We start from the raw sequence: 20,099 nt of genomic DNA, 5'->3' as shown, positions 1-20,099 counted from the left end.
TAAAGCAATTCACAACACACACAGAACAAGCCAGTCGGCAATATGTGTAAGGTAAATACAGTCTGTGGCAGCAAGAGCCACCAATATATTAATGGATGCACACGGAGTCATAGCGTAACTCTAACGAAACACAAGCAAGACATACCACGGGCGGAAGATACAGATCAACCGCGCGCAGCTGGTGGAGCACTCAAGAGAGCCCCTCCAGGCTGCCAACAGCCAGTGAGTATACTTCCACGCAAGATATTACACTTACCAAGCGAACGTCAGGAAGTTTGTACCTCAAACCATACGGACGTCCGCCGAGAAAATGAAAGAGAACGTCTGTGTCGCGGCCATGGGGTCTATATATAGGGGCGGACCCCAGCCTTGACACAGGTGTACACCTGAGTAAATGTGTAAATCCTCACCTCGGATGTATCCCTCCGCCGCGGAGTGATACGAATATATTGGACTGATCCAATATAGTGAAGCATAACAATACGTCACATGTTGCGTTTATATTTTTGTTCAGTGTGAAAAACACTTTCTATGAAATACTATTGGGCGTGCAGGTACCGCGTGTGTGCAGGTATCGCGCGGGCCGGTTAAACGCGATGGCAGTGCAGGTGCATCAAGAAAGGAAGGATACGGCCTGTGGTCTATATTTGAATAGTGTCACTGCACTGTAGCCAGTGGTCATTGTATTTGATTAGTGAACTTATACTGTAACTTCCGTATCTCTCAGCCCACCAGAGCTTCCGTATTAACTGAGTTTCTAAGTCTACCCTTGCTGGATTTTTTACTTTGTAACGCTATGCGGTCAATTCCGGAGGAGTTAACGACGCTTATTTCAGGTATTTATAATATATATTATTAATCGACGTGTTAGTGTAATGGATTTCTATCCCATCGTTGTCAAACGTAAAGGTTTCCAAAAACATTTTCTAACTGTTTTGAAAAAGAGGAAGTAAGTGTTTGTTTCACTGCAATATGGACGGTAGAGGTCTTCCCACCGTAGAGACGATGGCCACAAACAAACAGGTGCACCCTTGAGTTGTAACTAATATGATTCCTTTATTAGTTGGCAGTATTGAAATGAGTAGGCAGGCAACCTAATGTACGCACGTTTGCATCCGAAGTGTTTGGTTATCGCTCCAAAGCAATTATACCAAAACAAAAAAGGACACTATTTTCATGTGTAAAAGTTGGATAAAAATTGACATTTTTTTCATGTGTAAAAGTTATCCTAAGAACGGGGAATTCTTTTTAATATTTAGAGTATAGTTGAGTACTCCATTAAATATTTGGGAATGGGCTGCATCATTCTGGTTGATTATTGTGATCACATGACCTCAAACTTTGATGCCTCCACATTTCTTCTCCTTTTAAGATCTTGAAGATTTCCTCTTCGATGGTCTGAAAGGAGAGAATTTGAGTAAGAAGGCAAAGGAGAAAAGAGAAGCCTTCATCAAGCGGATCAAAGAGGTCAAATCTGGGTATGTTTAGACTCCAGCAGGATTTATTATAGATTATAAATAATTTGTGGTTTTGCAACAGCTCGTTAGTTAAATAATATAACTCTGTCTATAGCTGTTTTACAGTTGTACTATGGCGATATATCGTTTCCTTCTTCCTTCTTACAGATACCCTCAAGAGTTCAACGAGAAACGTATGTTTGAACTCTGTGTGCTTGATGTCGATGTGTTTAAAAAAGGCACCCTATTCCGGGTGGGTATCATTTGTGCAATGTTCCAACAGGAATCTGTTCCAAAAACTTCGTAAAGTACAAGGTTGCCAACAAACAACGCATACAAAGTAGCACGATCAAGTCACCTAGGTAACTAGCTGCCGAATAGGCATCAACTCACCACGTAGCTTATTCTTAATGTTTTTCCATAGGCTACCAGAGTGAGGACAGACATTTTTCGGGAATAAACGTGGTGGGTGAAAAACTTAATGAAATAGCCCACTCCCTACCCGTTATCTTATTCTGCCTCTATACGACTTTGTATGCTTTGTTTGTTGGCAACTTTGATATTTATGAAGATTTTGGAGCAGATTACAGTTGGAAGGTTCCACAAATTATACCCAACCCCTATGTGCCCTGGTCAAATGTAGTGCTCTATATTTTAAATTTTATTTATGTAACCATTATTTAACTAGGCAAGTAAGTTAAGAACAAATTCTTATTTACAATGACGGCCTACCAGAAGGCAAAAGGCCTCCTGCGGGGACGGTGCTGGGATTAAAAATGTAAAATAAATAACATATAAATATAGGACAAAACACACATCACGACAAGAGACAACACGACATAAAGAGAGACCTAAGACAACAACATAGCAAGGCAGCAATACATGACAACACAGCATGGTAGCAACATAACAACAACATGGTAGCAACACAACATGGTAGCAGCACAAAACATGTTACAAACATTAGCACTAAGGGCAAGAAGGTAGAGACAACAACACATCACACAAAGCAGCCACAACTGTCAGTAAGAGTGTACATGATTGAGTCTTTGAATGAAGAGATTGAGATAAAACTGTCCAGTTTGAGTGTTTGTAGAGAATAGGTGTCCATTTGGGACGTGCATGGGTCTTACTGTAATACATCAACAACTACCGTTATGAACCAGGAGATGCAGAGGACTCGGAAGAGGATGAAGTGGAGGACAGCAACAATGATGGAGGGTCACTGCATTCAGAACGCACAGATAAGGAGGATGAGACCTGTGAAGGTACGTCACAAACACTTGGGTGTATACCAGGGTTAACACGAGGGTTTAGACCAGGGTTAAAACGAGGGTGTAGACCAGGGTTAACACGAGGCTTTAGACCAGGGTTAACACGAGGGTTTAGATCAGGGTCAGCACGAGGGCGTAGACCAGAGTTGGATTCAAATAATAAAAATTCCAATTCATGCTTCTCTGTAAGAAAACAATTGGAATGAGCTAGAATTTCAGTTTATATCCTGAATTGAATTGAAATGGAATGGACCCAGACTCTGATACAATCTACATACATGCATACATACTGTACCAGTCAAAAGTTTGGACAAATCTACTCATTCAAGGGTTTTTCTTTATTTTTACTATTTTCTACATTATAAAATAATAGTGAAGACATCTAAACTATGAAATAACACACATAGAATCACGTAGTAACCAAAAAAGTGTTAAACAAATCAAAATATATTTGAGGTTCTTCAAAGTAGCCACCCTTTGCCTTAAGTACAGCTTTGCACACTCTTGGCATTCTCTCAACCAGCTTCACCTGGAATGCTTTTCCAACAAACCTGGTGGAGTTCACACATGCTGTGCACTTGTTGAAATGCATTCCAGGTGACTACTTCATGAAGCTGGTTGAGACATTCTAGACATTTCTGTGCTTCCAACTTTGTAGCAACAGTTTGGGGAAGACCCTTTCCTGTTTCAGCATGACAATGCCCCTGTGCACAAAGCGAGGTCCATACAGAAATGGTTTGTCGAGATCTGCGTGGAAGAACTTGGCTGGCCTGCACAGAGCCCTGACCTCAAGCTCATCGAACACCTTTGGGATGAATTGGAACACCGACTGCGAGCCAGGCCTAATTGTTCAACATCAGTGCCCGACCTCACTAATGTTCTTGTGGCTGATTGGAAGCAAGTCCCTGCAGCAATGTTCCAACATCTAGTGGTAAACCTTCCCAGAAGAGTGGAGGCTGGTATAGCAGTCAAAGGGGGGGCAACTCCATATTAATGCCCATGATTTTGGAATGAAATGTTCGATGAGCAGGTGTCTACATACTTTTGGCCATGTAGTGTTTGTGTTTCTCTCTCTCACCAAGTCTGTGTGTGAGCGAGAGAGAAAGCTGAAGTGAAGGAGATTGTGAGACCACTGACATTCCAGTTGTAACTTGGCAACTGACTTTGGAAGAAATTTGAAGGGCACAGCTGTGGGTTGGCCCCTCATGACAGAGAGAGCATAGTTTATTACTCACAGCCTGGAACCTGGCAGAGTGGCAGTCAAGAGGTTTAGAGTTACCACTTTACATTTCTACTACAGTCCAAGAAAAGGCATGCCTATGTATACAGTAGTCTTTCTCCCATAACAGTAACCTACACAGTTTGTGTATTTGGTTTTGGTTAATAGAGTATCAAGATAAACCTTGTGAAAGGGTAAGGGGTCTGGGTTTTATTGGCCTTTAAACAGCTGCCAGCTTTATGGCCCCTCTTTCACTCGGAGCAACTTTGACACAGAGAGTTGAACATTTGCATTGAAGTTGCATTAGTTGGCTGCAAAATAAATACTAAGAGATGCTTAACTTCTATATCGACCCAATTGATGACAAACCAAATAAGCAAAGATGTGTGTTACCCTCTTTTTGAACATTGTACCGGTGCATTTTCACTGTGAGATTCATTGGAGTCTGGGACTGTGTAGTAGGTCTTCTTGGTTTTCGGGAGCAAGAAAAGACAAAGCAAAACTGTACTATTTCCTGTTTTTCCAAAGTAACAGTTGTCCAATCAGCTTAGCCATAGTCATTGATCTAAATGATGAGAACGTAAAGAAGGTTGCTAGAAGGCTGATAGACTTGCATCATTGTCTCTCTGCCTATAGGTGCTCAGCAGTCTCTAGCCGTGGCGGCTCAGGACCTCCAGTCTGTCTTCAAGGCCGGACACCTGGAGAAACGCAGGAAGGGTGGGGTTCTTCCATAGACATGCATATATTAATATATATACACATATATTGTTTATATACGACATTGGTGTCTTTACTAACATACACGACACATACTCTGGGACTTTTGGGGAAACAACACTGTTTATGAGTCTCCAGATTCTGGATTGTATGACTATGGTGATGGTAATGTTCCCATTGTCTTCCACAGATCACAGCTTCTTTGGCACAGAGTGGCAGAAGAGATGGTGCGCTTTGAGCAGCCAGACATTCTACTACTACGGCAGTGAGAAAGGTATTGAACCAGACATTCTACTACTACGGCAGTGAGAAAGGTATTCAACCAGACATTCTACTACTACGGCAGTGAGAAAGGTATTCAACCAGACATTCTACTACTACGGCAGTGAGAAAGGTATTCAACCAGATATTCTACTACTACGGTAGTGAGAAAGGTATTCAACCAGACATTCTACTACTACGGCAGTGAGAAAGGTATTCAACCTGATATTCTACTACTACGGCAGTGAGAAAGGTATTCAACCAGATATTCTACTACTACGGTAGTGAGAAAGGCATTCAACCAGACATTCTACTACTACGGTAGTGAGAAAGGTATTCAACCTGATATTCTACTACTATGGTAGTGAGAAAGGCATTCAACCAGACATTCTACTACTATGGTAGTGAGAAAGGTATTCAACCAGACATTCTACTACTACGGTAGTGAGAAAGGTATTCAACCAGACATTCTACTACTACGGCAGTGAGAAAGGTATTCAACCAGATATTCTACTACTACGGTAGTGAGAAAGGCATTCAACCAGACATTCTACTACTACGGTAGTGAGAAAGGTATTCAACCTGATATTCTACTACTACGGTAGTGAGAAAGGTATTCAACCAGACATTCTACTACTACGGCAGTGAGAAAGGTATTCAACCTGATATTCTACTACTACGGCAGTGAGAAAGGTATTCAACCAGATATTCTACTACTACGGTAGTGAGAAAGGCATTCAACCAGACATTCTACTACTACGGTAGTGAGAAAGGTATTCAACCTGATATTCTACTACTATGGTAGTGAGAAAGGCATTCAACCAGACATTCTACTACTATGGTAGTGAGAAAGGTATTCAACCAGACATTCTACTACTACGGTAGTGAGAAAGGTATTCAACCAGACATTCTACTACTACGGCAGTGAGAAAGGTATTCAACCAGATATTCTACTACTACGGTAGTGAGAAAGGCATTCAACCAGACATTCTACTACTACGGTAGTGAGAAAGGTATTCAACCTGATATTCTACTACTACGGTAGTGAGAAAGGTATTCAACCAGACATTCTACTACTACGGCAGTGAGAAAGGTATTCAACCTGATATTCTACTACTACGGCAGTGAGAAAGGTATTCAACCAGATATTCTACTACTATGGTAGTGAGAAAGGCATTCAACCAGACATTCTACTACTATGGTAGTGAGAAAGGTATTCAACCAGACATTCTACTACTACGGTAGTGAGAAAGGTATTCAACCAGACATTCTACTACTACGGTAGTGAGAAAGGTATTCAACCAGACATTCTACTACTACGGCAGTGAGAAAGGTATTCAACCAGATATTCTACTACTACGGTAGTGAGAAAGGTATTCAACCAGACATTCTACTACTACGTCAGTGAGAAAGGTATTCAACCAGATATTCTACTACTACGGTAGTGAGAAAGGCATTCAACCAGACATTCTACTACTACGGTAGTGAGAAAGGTATTCAACCTGATATTCTACTACTACGGTAGTGAGAAAGGTATTCAACCTGATATTCTACTACTACGGTAGTGAGAAAGGTATTCAACCTGATATTCTACTACTACGTTAGTGAGAAAGGTATTCAACCAGACATTCTACTACTACGGCAGTGAGAAAGGTATTCAACCTGATATTCTACTACTACGGTAGTGAGAAAGGTATTGAACATTCATGACTTCCCAGACAACTGTAGTTTGGGAATGTATATTTGATCTTTTCATAGTTTTTAATTTTTATTGAATATATAGAATTTATAGCCAAACAATGATGTTACTCTAGTAATCATGAGTTATTGTTGTAGTTGTGTTTCTCTCTCTCTCCTCTGACAGACAAGCAGCAGAAGGGCGAGTTTGCAATTGATGGCTACAGTGTCAAGATGAATAACACCCTGCGAAAAGATTCCAAGAAAGATTGCTGCTTTGAAATTTCTTCCTCTGACAAGCGAGTATATCAGGTGAGAGAGCTAGTCTCTTGATGACACTTTGGGGCATACCATACGCTAATCATTGCAGTCTGTCCATGTAACATTTCTGCAACCGCTATAGGACGGTTTCCCGGACACAGATTCACCCTAGTCCTGGAGAATATATAGAATCTCATTGAAATAGCTTTTTAGTCCAAGACTAAGATTTATCTGTGTGGAATACCTTCCCTTTAAACTTCTATCATAGTCCAAAACGTGTACACGTCCACACAGCAGTGTTCTAGAATATTGGACCTTTGGCTTTCATACATTTTGAGTTCTCAGCTCAGCTCAAGCAATTTCTCCAACTGTCAACACATTCACATGAACAGAGGAGGCGTACAGGAGTCACGTTGGTTGGGGATTGTGGGGAGGTGTTCAGGCTGTGCGTTCCCTGCAGATGGTGGTCTCAGAGCCACGTAGCTATGTCCCAATGGGACGCCGGACTATCTCGTGTCTGTGAACTATGATTTATGCCTTAAAGGGAAAATCCACTCAAACTATATGTTTTATGTTTTATTAGTCCACTGTTGATACAGCCCCAAAATGTTTTGCATGTCAGCAGTCCATTTTTCAAAAGATTGGACTTTCAAGAAGCAAAGTGCCACTGACCACATCATAATGATGATGCAAAACACACACATTTAGAGTTTTGTTAAAGTATTTCTCACATACATATTCAGGTTTCTTAGCTAGTTTTTTTCCTTCCTTGAGGAAAGTTTAGCTAATGCATAAATACAGTGCTATTTGTTTATGTAAATTAATTTAGGTGCAACTACTGACTGTCGTTTTCTTCTCTCTCTCAGTTCTGTGCGTCATCTCAGAAAGAGGCAGAGGAATGGGTGGAGCAGATAGATTTTGTGTTGAGAGGTTTGTAATACTCACCATTAGACCTCATATTTCATCCAATGTACTTTTCATGTCAAGTCTTTTATGAATATTTTAATATTAACAAGTATAGACTAATTATGTAATCCCTTATGTAATCTGAGGCTGTGTGTGTTTGCAGACATGTCAGGGGTCATTCCGTTGGACGAGGAGGATCAAGAGACGTACGATGACATTGGCGCTGTCGAGGCGGCGCCTATTGACGATGACATCTACGAAGAACTCCCAGGTCTGCCATTTCTCTCTCACACACACACACACACACACACACACACACACACACACACACACACACACACACACACACACACACACACACACTGTGTACTCTGTCAGAGAATGTAACCAATAATCCTGTTCCTCTAGAGGACTGTTTGATTGGATGCTTCCTGTTTGACACACATCCTCTATGCTCCGGCTCTGTAATATTATTACTACTATCCTTATTATGGGGATAGATGGAGGAGACCCAAATGGTACTCTTTTCCCTTTCTAGTGCACTACTCTTGACCAGAGCTCAATGGACCCTGATGAAAAAGTAGTGTCTCATAAAGGGAATAGCAGGCCATTTGGGACTCAGCCAGGCAGGGTGGTGTAATGTTAACAGTACCTTTCTCCTCTCTCTGCTCGCTCTGTCCTCAGCCAGGGTAAATCCCTCTCACAACACCATAGTAACAATCCTCAGCCAGACTAAATCCCTCTCACAACACCATAGTAACAATCCTCAGCCAGGGTAAATCCCTCTCACAACACCATAGTAACAATCCTCAGCCAGACTAAATCCCTCTCACAACACCATAGTAACAATCCTCAGCCAGGGTAAATCCCTCTCACAACACCATAGTAACAATCCTCAGCCAGACTAAATCCCTCTCACAACACCATAGTAACAGTCCTCAGCCAGACTAAATCCCTCTCACAACACCATAGTAACAGTCCTCAGCCAGACTAAATCCCTCTCACAACACCATAGTAACAGTCCTCAGCCAGACAAAATCCCTCTCACAACACCATAGTAACAGTCCTCAGCCAGACTAAATCCCTCTCACAACACCATAGTAACAGTCCTCAGCCAGACAAAATCCCTCTCACGACACCATAGTAACAGTCCTCAGCCAGACTAAATCCCTCTCACAACACCATAGTAACAGTCCTCAGCCAGACTAAATCCCTCTCACAACACCATAGTAACAGTCCTCAGCCAGACAAAATCCCTCTCACAACACCATAGTAACAGTCCTCAGCCAGGACTAAATCCCTCTCACAACACCATAGTAACAGTCCTCAGCCAGGACTAAATCCCTCTCACAACACCATAGTAACAGTCCTCAGCCAGACTAAATCCCTCTCACAACACCATAGTAACAGTCCTCAGCCAGACTAAATCCCTCTCACAACACCATAGTAACAGTCCTCAGCCAGGGTAAATCCCTCTCACAACACCATAGTAACAGTCCTCAGCCAGACTAAATCCCTCTCACAACACCATAGTAACAGTCCTCAGCCAGAGTAAATCCCTCTCACAACACCATAGTAACAGTCCTCAGCCAGGGTAAATCGCTCTCACAACACCATAGTAACAGTCCTCAGCCAGACTAAATCCCTCTCACGACACCATAGTAACAGTCTTCAGCCAGACTAAATCCCTCTCACAACACCATAGTAACAGTTCACAGCTATTTGTTTATGTTAATTAATTGAGGTGTAAATACTGACTACTGTTTACCACTCACTCACTCACTCACTCACTCACTCACTCACTCACTCACTCACTCACTCACTCACTCACTCACTCACTCACTCACTCACTCACACAACCGTTCAAAAGTTTGGGGTCACTTAGAAATGTCCTGTTTTTGAAAGAAAAGCACAAAAAAAAATCCATTAAAATAACATCAAATTGACCAGCAATACAGTGTAGACATTGTTAATGTTGTAAATTACTATTGTAGCTGGAAACAGCTGATTTTAAAAAAATCTAAAAATAGAACATCTACATAGGCGTACAGAGGCCCATTATCAGCAACCATCACTCCTGTGTTCCAATGGCACGTTGTGTTAGCTAATCCAAGTTTATAATTTTAAAAGGCTAATTGATTATTAGAAAACCCTTTTGCAATTATGTTAGGACAGCTGAAAACTGTTGTGCTTATTAAAGAAGCAATAAAACGGGCCTTCTTTAGACTAGTTGAGTATCTGGAGCATCAGTATTTGTGGGTTTGATTACAGCCTCAAAATGGCCAGAAACAAATAACTTTCTTCTGAAACTCATCAGTCTATTCTTGTTCTGAGAAATGAAGGCTATTCCATGTGAGAAATTGCCAAGAAACTGAAGATCTCGTACAACGCTGTGTACTACTCCCTTCACAGAACAGAGCAAACTGTCTCTAACCAGAATAGAAGGAGTGTGAGGCCCCGGTGCACAACTGAGCAAGAGGACAAGTACATTAGAGTGTCTAGTTTGAGAAACAGACGCCTCACAAGTCCTCAACTGGCAGCTTCATTAAATAGTACCCGCAAAACACCAGTCTCGACGTCAACAGTGAAGAGATGACTCCGGGACAAAAACAAGGACATTTCTAAGTGATGTCAAAATTTTGAATGTGCGTGTGTGTACATACACACTCTGTCAAAAGTAGTGCACTATAAAGGGAATATGGTGTCATTAGGGACATAGCCTTGCTCTTGCAGCTTGTGTAACTTGTATGTTACAAGCGTGTTAAACAACAGGTGTGGCTGACTAGCTGGGGCCATTTACATCCCTCATGTTATTCAGACCCACATCTGACCCTCTCTCTGTCCTGGGACCATTTACATCCCTCACGTTATTCAGACCCACATCTGACCCTCTCTCTGTCCTGGGCCATTTACATCCCTCACGTTATTCAGACCCACATCTGACCCTCTCTCTGTCCTGGGGCCATTTACATCCCTCACGTTATTCAGACCCACATCTGACCCTCTCTCTGTCCTGGGACCATTTACATCCCTCACGTTATTCAGACCCACATCTGACCCTCTCTCTGTCCTGGGACCATTTACATCCCTCACGTTATTCAGACCCACATCTGACCCTCTCTCTGTCCTGGGGCCATTTACATCCCTCACGTTATTCAGACCCACATCTGACCCTCTCTCTGTCCTGGGGCCATTTACATCCCTCACGTTATTCAGACTCACATCTGACCCTCTCTCTGTCCTGGGGCCATTTACATAGTCTTAGAGTAGAAGTGCTGATCTGGGATCAGGTCCCCCATGTTCATGTGATGTCATTCATTAGGATTTATCTCTCTCTTTTTTATCTCTCCCAACAGAGGAGGACATGTCCACTCCTCCCTTGCCCACACCTCCAAAGCCCAAGGTGGAACCACCCACGCCACACAGCAAACCCACCCCACCCACTACAGCTACAGGTAAGTGGAGAGAGAGACCTGCTTGCACCCCTGCCTCTCATCCTTTAACTTCACCAAACACAGACTTCAGAGTGGTTCAGATCTTTGCAGAATCAAGAAGCAGATGCCAGTTTAGAGAGAAGGCCTTCTGAGACACACTGTGAAAGGGAAGTCATTATGACACGGAGAGGAAGTCCCTGTGAAAAAGCAACTCGGAGGCATTTCACACTGTTCTTGAAATAAACACATTTCAGTTAGTTCCTACTAGTTCTGCATTTAACCACATGCCTTCGCATGACGTCAGTACAGACAAACTGAAGCTACGTTTAACCACTCGCACAAGAAATGTTCTGAGTGTTGTGTTACCATGTATACAAGCTATAGAGGCTCAGTCCTCTGTACATGTCATAGGAGAAAACAGAGCAACTTTAGTTTATTCATTAGATCATAAAAATAAAAAAACAAGCCCACATAAATCTTGAAAATCCATTCATGCACATTAGTAAAATCATGGAGGATAACACACAGAGTCTGGGACTTATTTCCATTGTGGTCCTCTTGAGATAAGATGGCTGGGCAACATCCAACAGGGTTGAATACCGTATGACAGCAAGATCATAAAACACAGAAGAAGAACATCTATGTTATCATTGCAGTTGTGTCGTAAGATGCAGTCAAATGTCATTTTTGAAGCTGCCCAGAGAGGACCTGGTTTTTATGAGCAGAGGGAACTCATTCCACTCTGAGGCTCCAGTATACCACAAAGTACCTTTCCCAGCATTACTCCTGAACCTGTATAAGCACACATCAGCAACACCTGATCTGGTGCTGTGATTGTGTACATCTCTAACATGGGGAAAGTAATCAGTCAGATATCTGGGCACAGAACATAAAGGAGGAGAGGGCGACAGGGAGAGATGACTAGTCTATTGTTCTGTCAGAGGAAGACCACCTCTTGTTAGTTCTCTACCACCTCAGAGAGGGCGACAGGGAGGGAGAGATGACTAGTCTATTGTTCTGTCAGAGGAAGACCACCTCTTGTAGCTCTCTACCACCTCAGAGAGGGCGACAGGGAGGGAGAGATGACTAGTCTATTGTTCTGTCAGAGGAAGACCACCTCTTGTAGCTCTCTACCACCTCAGAGAGGGCGACAGGGAGGGAGAGATGACTAGTCTATTGTTCTGTCAGAGGAAGACCACCTCTTGTAGCTCTCTACCACCTCAGAGAGGGCGACAGGGAGGGAGAGATGACTAGTCTATTGTTCTGTCAGAGGAAGACCACCTCTTGTTAGTTCTCTACCACCTCAGTAGGTTACACACCATGACATCACAATAACCACCCATGTACTGTAGAGACTGGGGAACATTTTGAGTGATCCATCTCTCCTATAATCTCTCTGTCTATCTAGTGAATAAGATCACAGACTACCAGAACTACTATCAGGGAATATGGGACTGTACAGGAGATCAACCAGATGAACTGTCCTTCAGACGGGGAGACGCCATCTACATCCTCAGCAAGGTAGGTCTGGAGGAACCAACCCTCCTCATCCTCACTCTCACCTACAGACGGGGATCATCAGCAGTACCTAGAGGTTTAGGATGATCTCCTTTTCAAAGGCTTATGGCTGCTCGACGGCGGGTCCTGCTCGACGGCGGGTCCTGCTCGACGGCGGGTCCTGCTCGACGGCGGGTCCTGCTCGACGGCGGGTCCTGCTCGACGGCGGGTCCTGCTCGACGGCGGGTCCTGCTCGACGGCGGGTCCTGCTCGACGGCGGGTCCTGCTCGACGGCGGGTCCTGCTCGACGGCGGGTCCTGCTCGACGCGGGTCCTGCTCGACGGCGGGTCCTGCTCGACGGCGGGTCCTGCTCGACGCGGGTCCTGCTCGTTGTGAAGAGCTATATACAGAGGAGACTCACATGATGCACTTATTCAATCATTTATATCTTCCACAATGGCTTGACATGTTCCATGACATAGCAAATAGTTTGCAAAAAATCCTAAGCAGCTGATAAGCATTAATATAAGAGTTAAAACATTTTATATTACCTAGTTATCTTCTCCTTAGAAGACAGTTGGTGTGCCCTCTTATGTCAAGTGTTACTAGATTCTGTGGTATTTCTAAAGGTCTCTATGAATGGCTGCACCAGACCAGACAGACCACCTAAAGTGGTCAGTTATTGCTGGACCCTCTGAGGAGGAGACATTTCATATCCTTACTGGCAGCGGCTGACCTGTAGCCCGTAGCCTGAACTGTTGAAAGGCTGGCTGAGGTGGGCCTGGGTCTGGGCCCTCTCTCTGTCTGTGTCCCAAATGGCACCTTATTCCCTACATGTGCACTATTTTTGACCAGGACCCATAGGACACTACTGAACCATAGGGCTTCGGTGACAAGCAGTGTACTATGTAGGGAATAAGGTGCCGTAAAGGATCCAGCCTCTCTCTCTCTCTCTCTGGCCTCTGTGTGATGGGGATTAGTTGTGTCACAATGGAAAGGTTTTTAGTGTTCTTGGCTAGGTGTCCCTGTCACCTAGCCAGGCATGGCCTTAATGGGGATGTGTGTTCTCAGGAAACGGCAGGTGGAGTCCTCCACTCCGTTCAGACCAGGTGAGGACGTGTGGTGGGAGCCCAATTTCCGAGGCTTGTCAGCTAGCGAGGTGTAGGAGGGGTGTTTGTGTGCCAGGTGTGGGGAATTAAAGAGCGATTGTGTGGAGTGGCCTAAAATATGAATCCATTAATGGATTAAACATTGTTACATTGTTGATGTGTATTCAGCCATTTAAATAATCTCTCCAATATGTTGTAATTGAAGGCTGCGTAACCCACTGTACATAGTTTGTATCTCTATCATCCATTGACTTTCTTAGTGATTTAATGATGGATGTATTTGCGGAGCGTCACTGGCCAAAATAATTTAACTTTGCAGTGTTTCACATCAGTCTCTTGTGTGGTGAATACAATGTAGTGGTCAATGGGGAAGGTCCTCATGCGTTCAGTCTGGAGGGCTGTAAGAAATATACAGATTTTCTACTGAGACTCAATGAGAGCGCTGTTTTTATGATCAAGCCTGCCATCTAGTGGTTGATATAAGAACTGTCAGCTTCAGTTTCTGAAAACGACTGACCGCCTTTACCAACCGTGCTACTGTGTAATTATTTATTAATCCATGTTATCATTCTATGTCCAAAGTTTTTTATTCTACCTGAGAGGGTGAATGATCAGAGATGTTGTGCAATGCCAATGTGCATAGTAGACAAACATGTAAACACAACAGCCCACATCCTGCTTCTTTTCCTGTGTTGAAGAGAAGCAGGAATCAAGTTGTCCTTTCATTGGGTTGGTGTGCAGACTGAAAGAGCCTTTAGTTGACCTGGAACCTTGGTGTTGGGGGTTGTGGTCTGCTGGGAGGGAATGACCATAAAACCTGTCTGGACACTCACACAGACCAGCTGCATCAGGAGGAGGAGGAGGAGGAGGAAGGGCTGCACACACACACACACACACACCCTCCCACTATCCAGAGACCAGGAATAGCCTGAGCGAACAGTGGGCCCCCCACCCCTAATACAGCTGCCAGACCCCCCAGAGTGTTAGAGGGTGTTGTGTCAGGCTATCTAACCTAAAGTAACCTGCTGCACACAAAACGTGTGTGTGTGTACTTGTGTTTGTGTGCTCATATGTTGTCACAGTGTGGGGTCAGTGCTCCCTCCCTACCTCATAAGTCCCATATACCTCCAGTGTATTAGTGACTGAGGCCCAGCTTCCAGCCCCCAACAGTCACTCAGGCAGCCATGACTTACCTAGCAGCAGACACCACTGGGCTGGTCCTGGTCCACACTGAGGTGTGACAGACACCACTGGGCTGGTCCTGGTCCACACTGAGGTGTGACAGACACCACTGGGCTGGTCCTGGTCCACACTGAGGTGTGACAGACACCACTGGGCTGGTCCTGGTCCACACTGAGGTGTGACAGACACCACTGGGCTGGTCCTGGTCCACACTGAGGTGTGACAGACACCACTGGACTGGTCCTGGTCCACACTGAGGTGTGACAGACACCACTGGACTGGTCCTGGTCCACACTGAGGTGTGACTTGTAGAACAGACACAGGAAGCTCACACACACACACACAGAACCCTGTATCACCCCCAGGGGGCTTGGGACCAAATGTCAATTCCATCATGTCACACATTAATAAGATGATTGTGACATTCACATAATGGCATAAACACTAATGTGTGTTTCAGTGTGTAGTTAATTAGATGAGGTAATTGGCTTCAGCTCTCTGCATGGCATCGTCTTCGGACACAGTTTCTCTGCTTATGTGGCTTTAGCTCTGGCCCAGGGTGTTACATATAGCTGGTATATCTCTGGTCCAGGGCGTTACATATGGCTGGCATAGCTCTGGCCCAGGGCTTTACATATGGCTGGTGTAGCTCTGGCCCAGGGCGTTACATATGGCTGGTGTAGCTCTGGCCCAGGGCCTAAGAACGTCTATTAGCTCAAGATGCATCTCCTGTTTTATTTTTTTTATTTTTTACAACATATGCATTGTAGTGTATTCAATGATACAACATGCTCTCTGTTTTCTCTCTGTTCTCTCCTCTCGCTCTGTTTTCTCTCTCTCTGTTTTCTCTCCTCTCGCTCTCGGTTTACTCTTTAATCTCTCTGTTTTCTCTCTCTGTTTACTCTTTTCTCTCTGTTCTCTCCTCTATCAGGAGTACCAGAACTATGGTTGGTGGATCGGGGAGATGAAGGGGTCTGTTGGCATCGTTCCTAAAGAGTACCTCATGGAGTTGTACGCCATTTAAAGGCCTGTCTGAGTAGGTATTTGATCATGCAACCCAGTCATGGGTGAAATAACTGTTGGGTTGTTCCAGCAACACTAATGTGTAGTGTTTTTGTGTTCTGTTTCAGGGCATCTAAATCCAATCGTCTTCCAAATGAGATGCATGGAAACAGACCATATCTGAAGGGGACGCTGAACTAAGCAGCAAAGCCAACTGTCTGTCGCAAAATGAAAAATATCAGATGCATGTCGTGTCCATCTTGATCTCGCTAAGTGCTTTAAGGAGTTGTCTCGGCAGTTTGAGTTCAGTAAACTGCTTCTGTTTAATTTATTATCGCCGCATTTCCCCTTTTGATACAGAGTCTTTATATTGTGAACTGTCTAGAATGAATCGCTTATGGAGTCTTTGTATTGTGAACTGTCTAGAATGAATCGCTTATGGAGTCTTTGTATTGTGAACTGTCTAGAATGAATCGCTTATGGAGTCTTTGTATTGTGAACTGTCTAGAATGAATCGCTTATGGAGTCTTTGTATTGTGAACTGTCTAGAATGAATTGCTTATGGAGTCTTTGTATTGTGAACTGTCTAGAATGAATCGCTTATGGAGTCTTTGTATTGTGAACTGTCTAGAATGAATCGCTTATGGAGTCTTTATATTGTGAACTGTCTAGAATGAATCGCTTATGGAGTCTTTGTATTGTGAACTGTCTAGAATGAATCGCTTATGGAGTCTTTGTATTGTGAACTGTCTAGAATGAATCGCTTATGGAGTCTTTATATTGTGAACTGTCTAGAATGAATCGCTTATGGAGTCTTTGTATTGTGAACTGTCTAGAATGAATCGCTTATGGAGTCTTTGTATTGTGAACTGTCTAGAATGAATCGCTTATGGAGTCTTTGTATTGTGAACTGTCTAGAATGAATCGCTTATGGAGTCTTTGTATTGTGAACTGTCTAGAATGAATCGCTTATGGAGTCTTTATATTGTGAACTGTCTAGAATGAATTGCTTATGGAGTCTTTGTATTGTGAACTGTCTAGAATGAATCGCTTATGGAGTCTTTGTATTGTGAACTGTCTAGAATGAATCGCTTATGGAGTCTTTGTATTGTGAACTGTCTAGAATGAATCGCTTATGGAGTCTTTGTATTGTGAACTGTCTAGAATGAATCGCTTATGGAGTCTTTGTATTGTGAACTGTCTAGAATGAATCGCTTATGGAGTCTTTGTATTGTGAACTGTCTAGAATGAATCGCTTATGGAGTCTTTGTATTGTGAACTGTCTAGAATGAATCACTTATGGAGTCTTTGTATTGTGAACTGTCTAGAATGAATCACTTATTGAGTCTTTGTATTGTGAACTGTCTAGAATGAATCACTTATGGAGTCTTTGTATTGTGAACTGTCTAGAATGAATCGCTTATGGAGTCTTTGTATTGTGAACTGTCTAGAATGAATCGCTTATGGAGTCTTTGTATTGTGAACTGTCTAGAATGAATCACTTATGGAGTCTTTGTATTGTGAACTGTCTAGAATGAATCGCTTATGGAGTCTTTGTATTGTGAACTGTCTAGAATGAATCGCTTATGGAGTCTTTATATTGTGAACTGTCTAGAATGAATCACTTATGGAGTCTTTGTATTGTGAACTGTCTAGAATGAATCACTTATGGAGTCTTTGTATTGTGAACTGTCTAGAATGAATCACTTATGGAGTCTTTGGCTGAGAAATACATGTGTATATTAGAGGTCAGGCATATTTCATAAATACTTGATACTGCTTGGTTGTTTCGTGTGCCATTCCATGCAGAGTTGGATCACATTGCCTCTACTAGACACTTATCTCAGGTCTGTTTTCCATTTACCCCGTTATGACCTGCTGAGCATTGGGTGATCCAAGGTCAGTGCTTGGGGGGGCACTTCTACCCAGTGTATTCTGCTGTGTAGTATGAAAAACCAACCGCCAGATGGCATCAGAAGAGTCCCTGCAGTAATTCTAACAGCTCAACTGGTACAGCTTCCCCACTGATGATGTCAGAACCTGTGTTCCTTCACAGACACCATGGAATAGAACCCACTGCAATATCATCTCTATGGACTACACTCTAGCATGCATTTGATGTGGGTGGTATTGTTATTTATTTATATATATATATATAACTATATGTTATAAAAGTGAGCTTGCCTGTAAGATAAACAGTATTCTACCTCATTACATTCATTTAATTGATTTAGAGAGAAACAGTCTGGTTTCCCAGACTAAAATGAAGAACCACCCTGGACTAAAAAGCATGTTCCATGAAATAGCGTTTCAGTCTTTGATTAGAGCTACTCTGAGAAACCAGTCCTAGGATTCCCTTGATTCATTTAGGCTGCGTTTATACGGGCAGACAAATTCTGATCTTTTGACAATAATTGGTATTTTTTACCATTCGGATCAGATATTTCGCCAATAATTGGGCAAAACAATCTGAATTGGACTGCCTGTGTAAACCCACTCTTAGCCTTTTCACACACTGGTAAATCGTCTGTATTTTTTCAAGATGTGTGATAATTAATTTCCCGATGAGTCGAGTTGGCCTGCTTTAGGCTACTGGAGCATATCATTCAGAAACAGGCCCACTATGCTGCTGCTGATACGGGGAAATGTCTGTTGAAGTGAATAGACTTAATTAAACATCTGTCTCAAATAACACCCTATTCCTCTACTCTACATAGTGCACTACCCATAGGGCTCTGGTCAAAAACAGTGCACTATATGGGGGATAGGGTGCCATTTGGGACGTAGAAAGGTTTGTGCTTGTTGAAGTGAGAAGGCTTGATTAAAAAGATGAGAGATCTGAGTGAACCTGTACTGTATAAAGTTAGGAGACAAACAACATGGGAGGAAGAGAGACAAAGCGGCCATGGAAGTTCTGTGTTGGTTTTATAATACCTGAGAGACTGGGACCCTGCAGAGGAGCCCTGTGTGGCAGATGGGCAGTCCTGCTGTGTGCCTGATTGAAATGGCGAGGACGACCCACCGTCAGCAGTGGGGGTAATGGCCCTCTGAGGGGCTGTTTGGCAGCAGGATCTGGGCTCTGACCTCTGGGCCTGAGTCTGTGTTGAGGAAGGCATATTATTCTGTCTGCATCTCAATAGTCTACAGTGGCTTTCTCTCCTCTCTCTCTTCTTACCCTCTATCTCTCTCTTTACCCTCTCTCTCTCTCTCTCTCTCTCTCTCTCTTCTTAACCTCTATCTCTCTCTCTCTCTTCTTACCCTCTCTCTTTCTCTTCTTACCCTCTCTTTCTCTTCTTACCCTCTCTCTTTCTCTTCTTACCCTCTCTTTCTCTTCTTACCCTCTCTCTCTCTTCTTACCCTCTCTCTCGCTCTCACACTTCTCCCCCTGCCCACCTCTTCGCTCCCTCTGTTCTCCCCACTCACTATTTCATTCTTTATCTCTTTATTTCTTTCTCTTTGTTTCTCTGTTTCTCTCCACCCCTCCCTCTCTTCTCACCAGTAGTGTCTGTGTTTTGTTCTGTTCAACTGAGTGATGTAGCAGCAGTCCACTGCCTGTCCTCTGGGTGACATTCAAGCCAAACATAAATCCAGATCTTTACGGCACCGCGGGGCGATAAAGCCCATAGCTAATTGGAGATGTCATGAATTACCATAATTAGTTATTGAATATATTACAGTGAATATGGAGAGAGGAAGGAGAAGAGGGAGGAGTGGTTATACTGCTCTGCAACAGACAGGGAGATACAAGAGAGATATGCAGCTAAATGTTCCAATCTCCACACATTCTGAGGCTCCCACTTAGAACACTTGTCCAGTACATCGCTTCAGTTCCTTCTAAGTAGTATGCTAGTATGGATATTGGAGCAGAGCCAAGGCTCCTTGTCCCAAAAGGCACAATTTCCCCTATATATTGTAGTGCACTACTTTTGACCCGAGCCCTATGGGTAGTGCACTATATAGTGAATAGGGTTCCATTTGGAACGGAGCCATGAGGGGACTATGCGCTCTGCTGTGCCCTGTGAAGCTGTGGACCCGAGCCCTATAGTGAATAGGGTTCCATTTGGAACGGAGCCATGAGGGGACTATGAGCTCTGCTGTGCCCT

At 43.4% G+C, this 20,099-nt stretch overlaps 1 protein-coding gene across 2 annotated transcripts; it reads left to right on the top strand.

The window, feature by feature from the left end:
- The first annotated feature begins 555 nt into the window (after window positions 1–555).
- Window positions 556–18,184, top strand: skap2 (src kinase associated phosphoprotein 2). 2 transcript variants are annotated; one of them, XM_038977082.1, is made up of 13 exons: window positions 556–836; window positions 1,373–1,478; window positions 1,626–1,651; window positions 2,624–2,725; window positions 4,587–4,667; window positions 4,858–4,941; window positions 6,793–6,917; window positions 7,733–7,796; window positions 7,936–8,043; window positions 11,129–11,227; window positions 12,615–12,727; window positions 15,926–16,030; window positions 16,125–18,184. In XM_038977082.1, exons 1-12 carry the CDS (start codon window positions 797–799, stop codon window positions 16,016–16,018), a joined length of 1,041 nt encoding a protein of 346 aa, XP_038833010.1. In that variant the 5' UTR covers window positions 556–796; the 3' UTR covers window positions 16,019–16,030; window positions 16,125–18,184. The 2 variants fall into 2 exon arrangements, with proteins under 2 accessions (XP_038833010.1, XP_038833011.1); XM_038977083.1 differs by lacking the exons at window positions 1,373–1,478; window positions 1,626–1,651 and having other exon boundaries at window positions 16,125–18,183.
- The last annotated feature ends 1,915 nt before the right edge of the window (window positions 18,185–20,099 follow it).

Source organism: Salvelinus namaycush, chromosome 37, assembly GCF_016432855.1.
Source record: "Salvelinus namaycush isolate Seneca chromosome 37, SaNama_1.0, whole genome shotgun sequence".
Lineage (NCBI taxonomy): Eukaryota > Metazoa > Chordata > Actinopteri > Salmoniformes > Salmonidae > Salvelinus > Salvelinus namaycush.
This window is presented reverse-complemented; position numbering and strand designations above follow the sequence as displayed.

Coding starts and splice junctions, on each gene's coding strand:
- skap2 (XM_038977082.1), top strand. CDS start 797: ATGCGGTCAATTCCGGAGGAGTTAACGACGCTTATTTCAG. Junction 1,479..1,625: donor ATCAAAGAGGTCAAATCTGG/GTATGTTTAGAC, acceptor TCCTTCTTACAG/ATACCCTCAAGAGTTCAACG. Junction 7,797..7,935: donor GATAGATTTTGTGTTGAGAG/GTTTGTAATACT, acceptor GTGTGTTTGCAG/ACATGTCAGGGGTCATTCCG.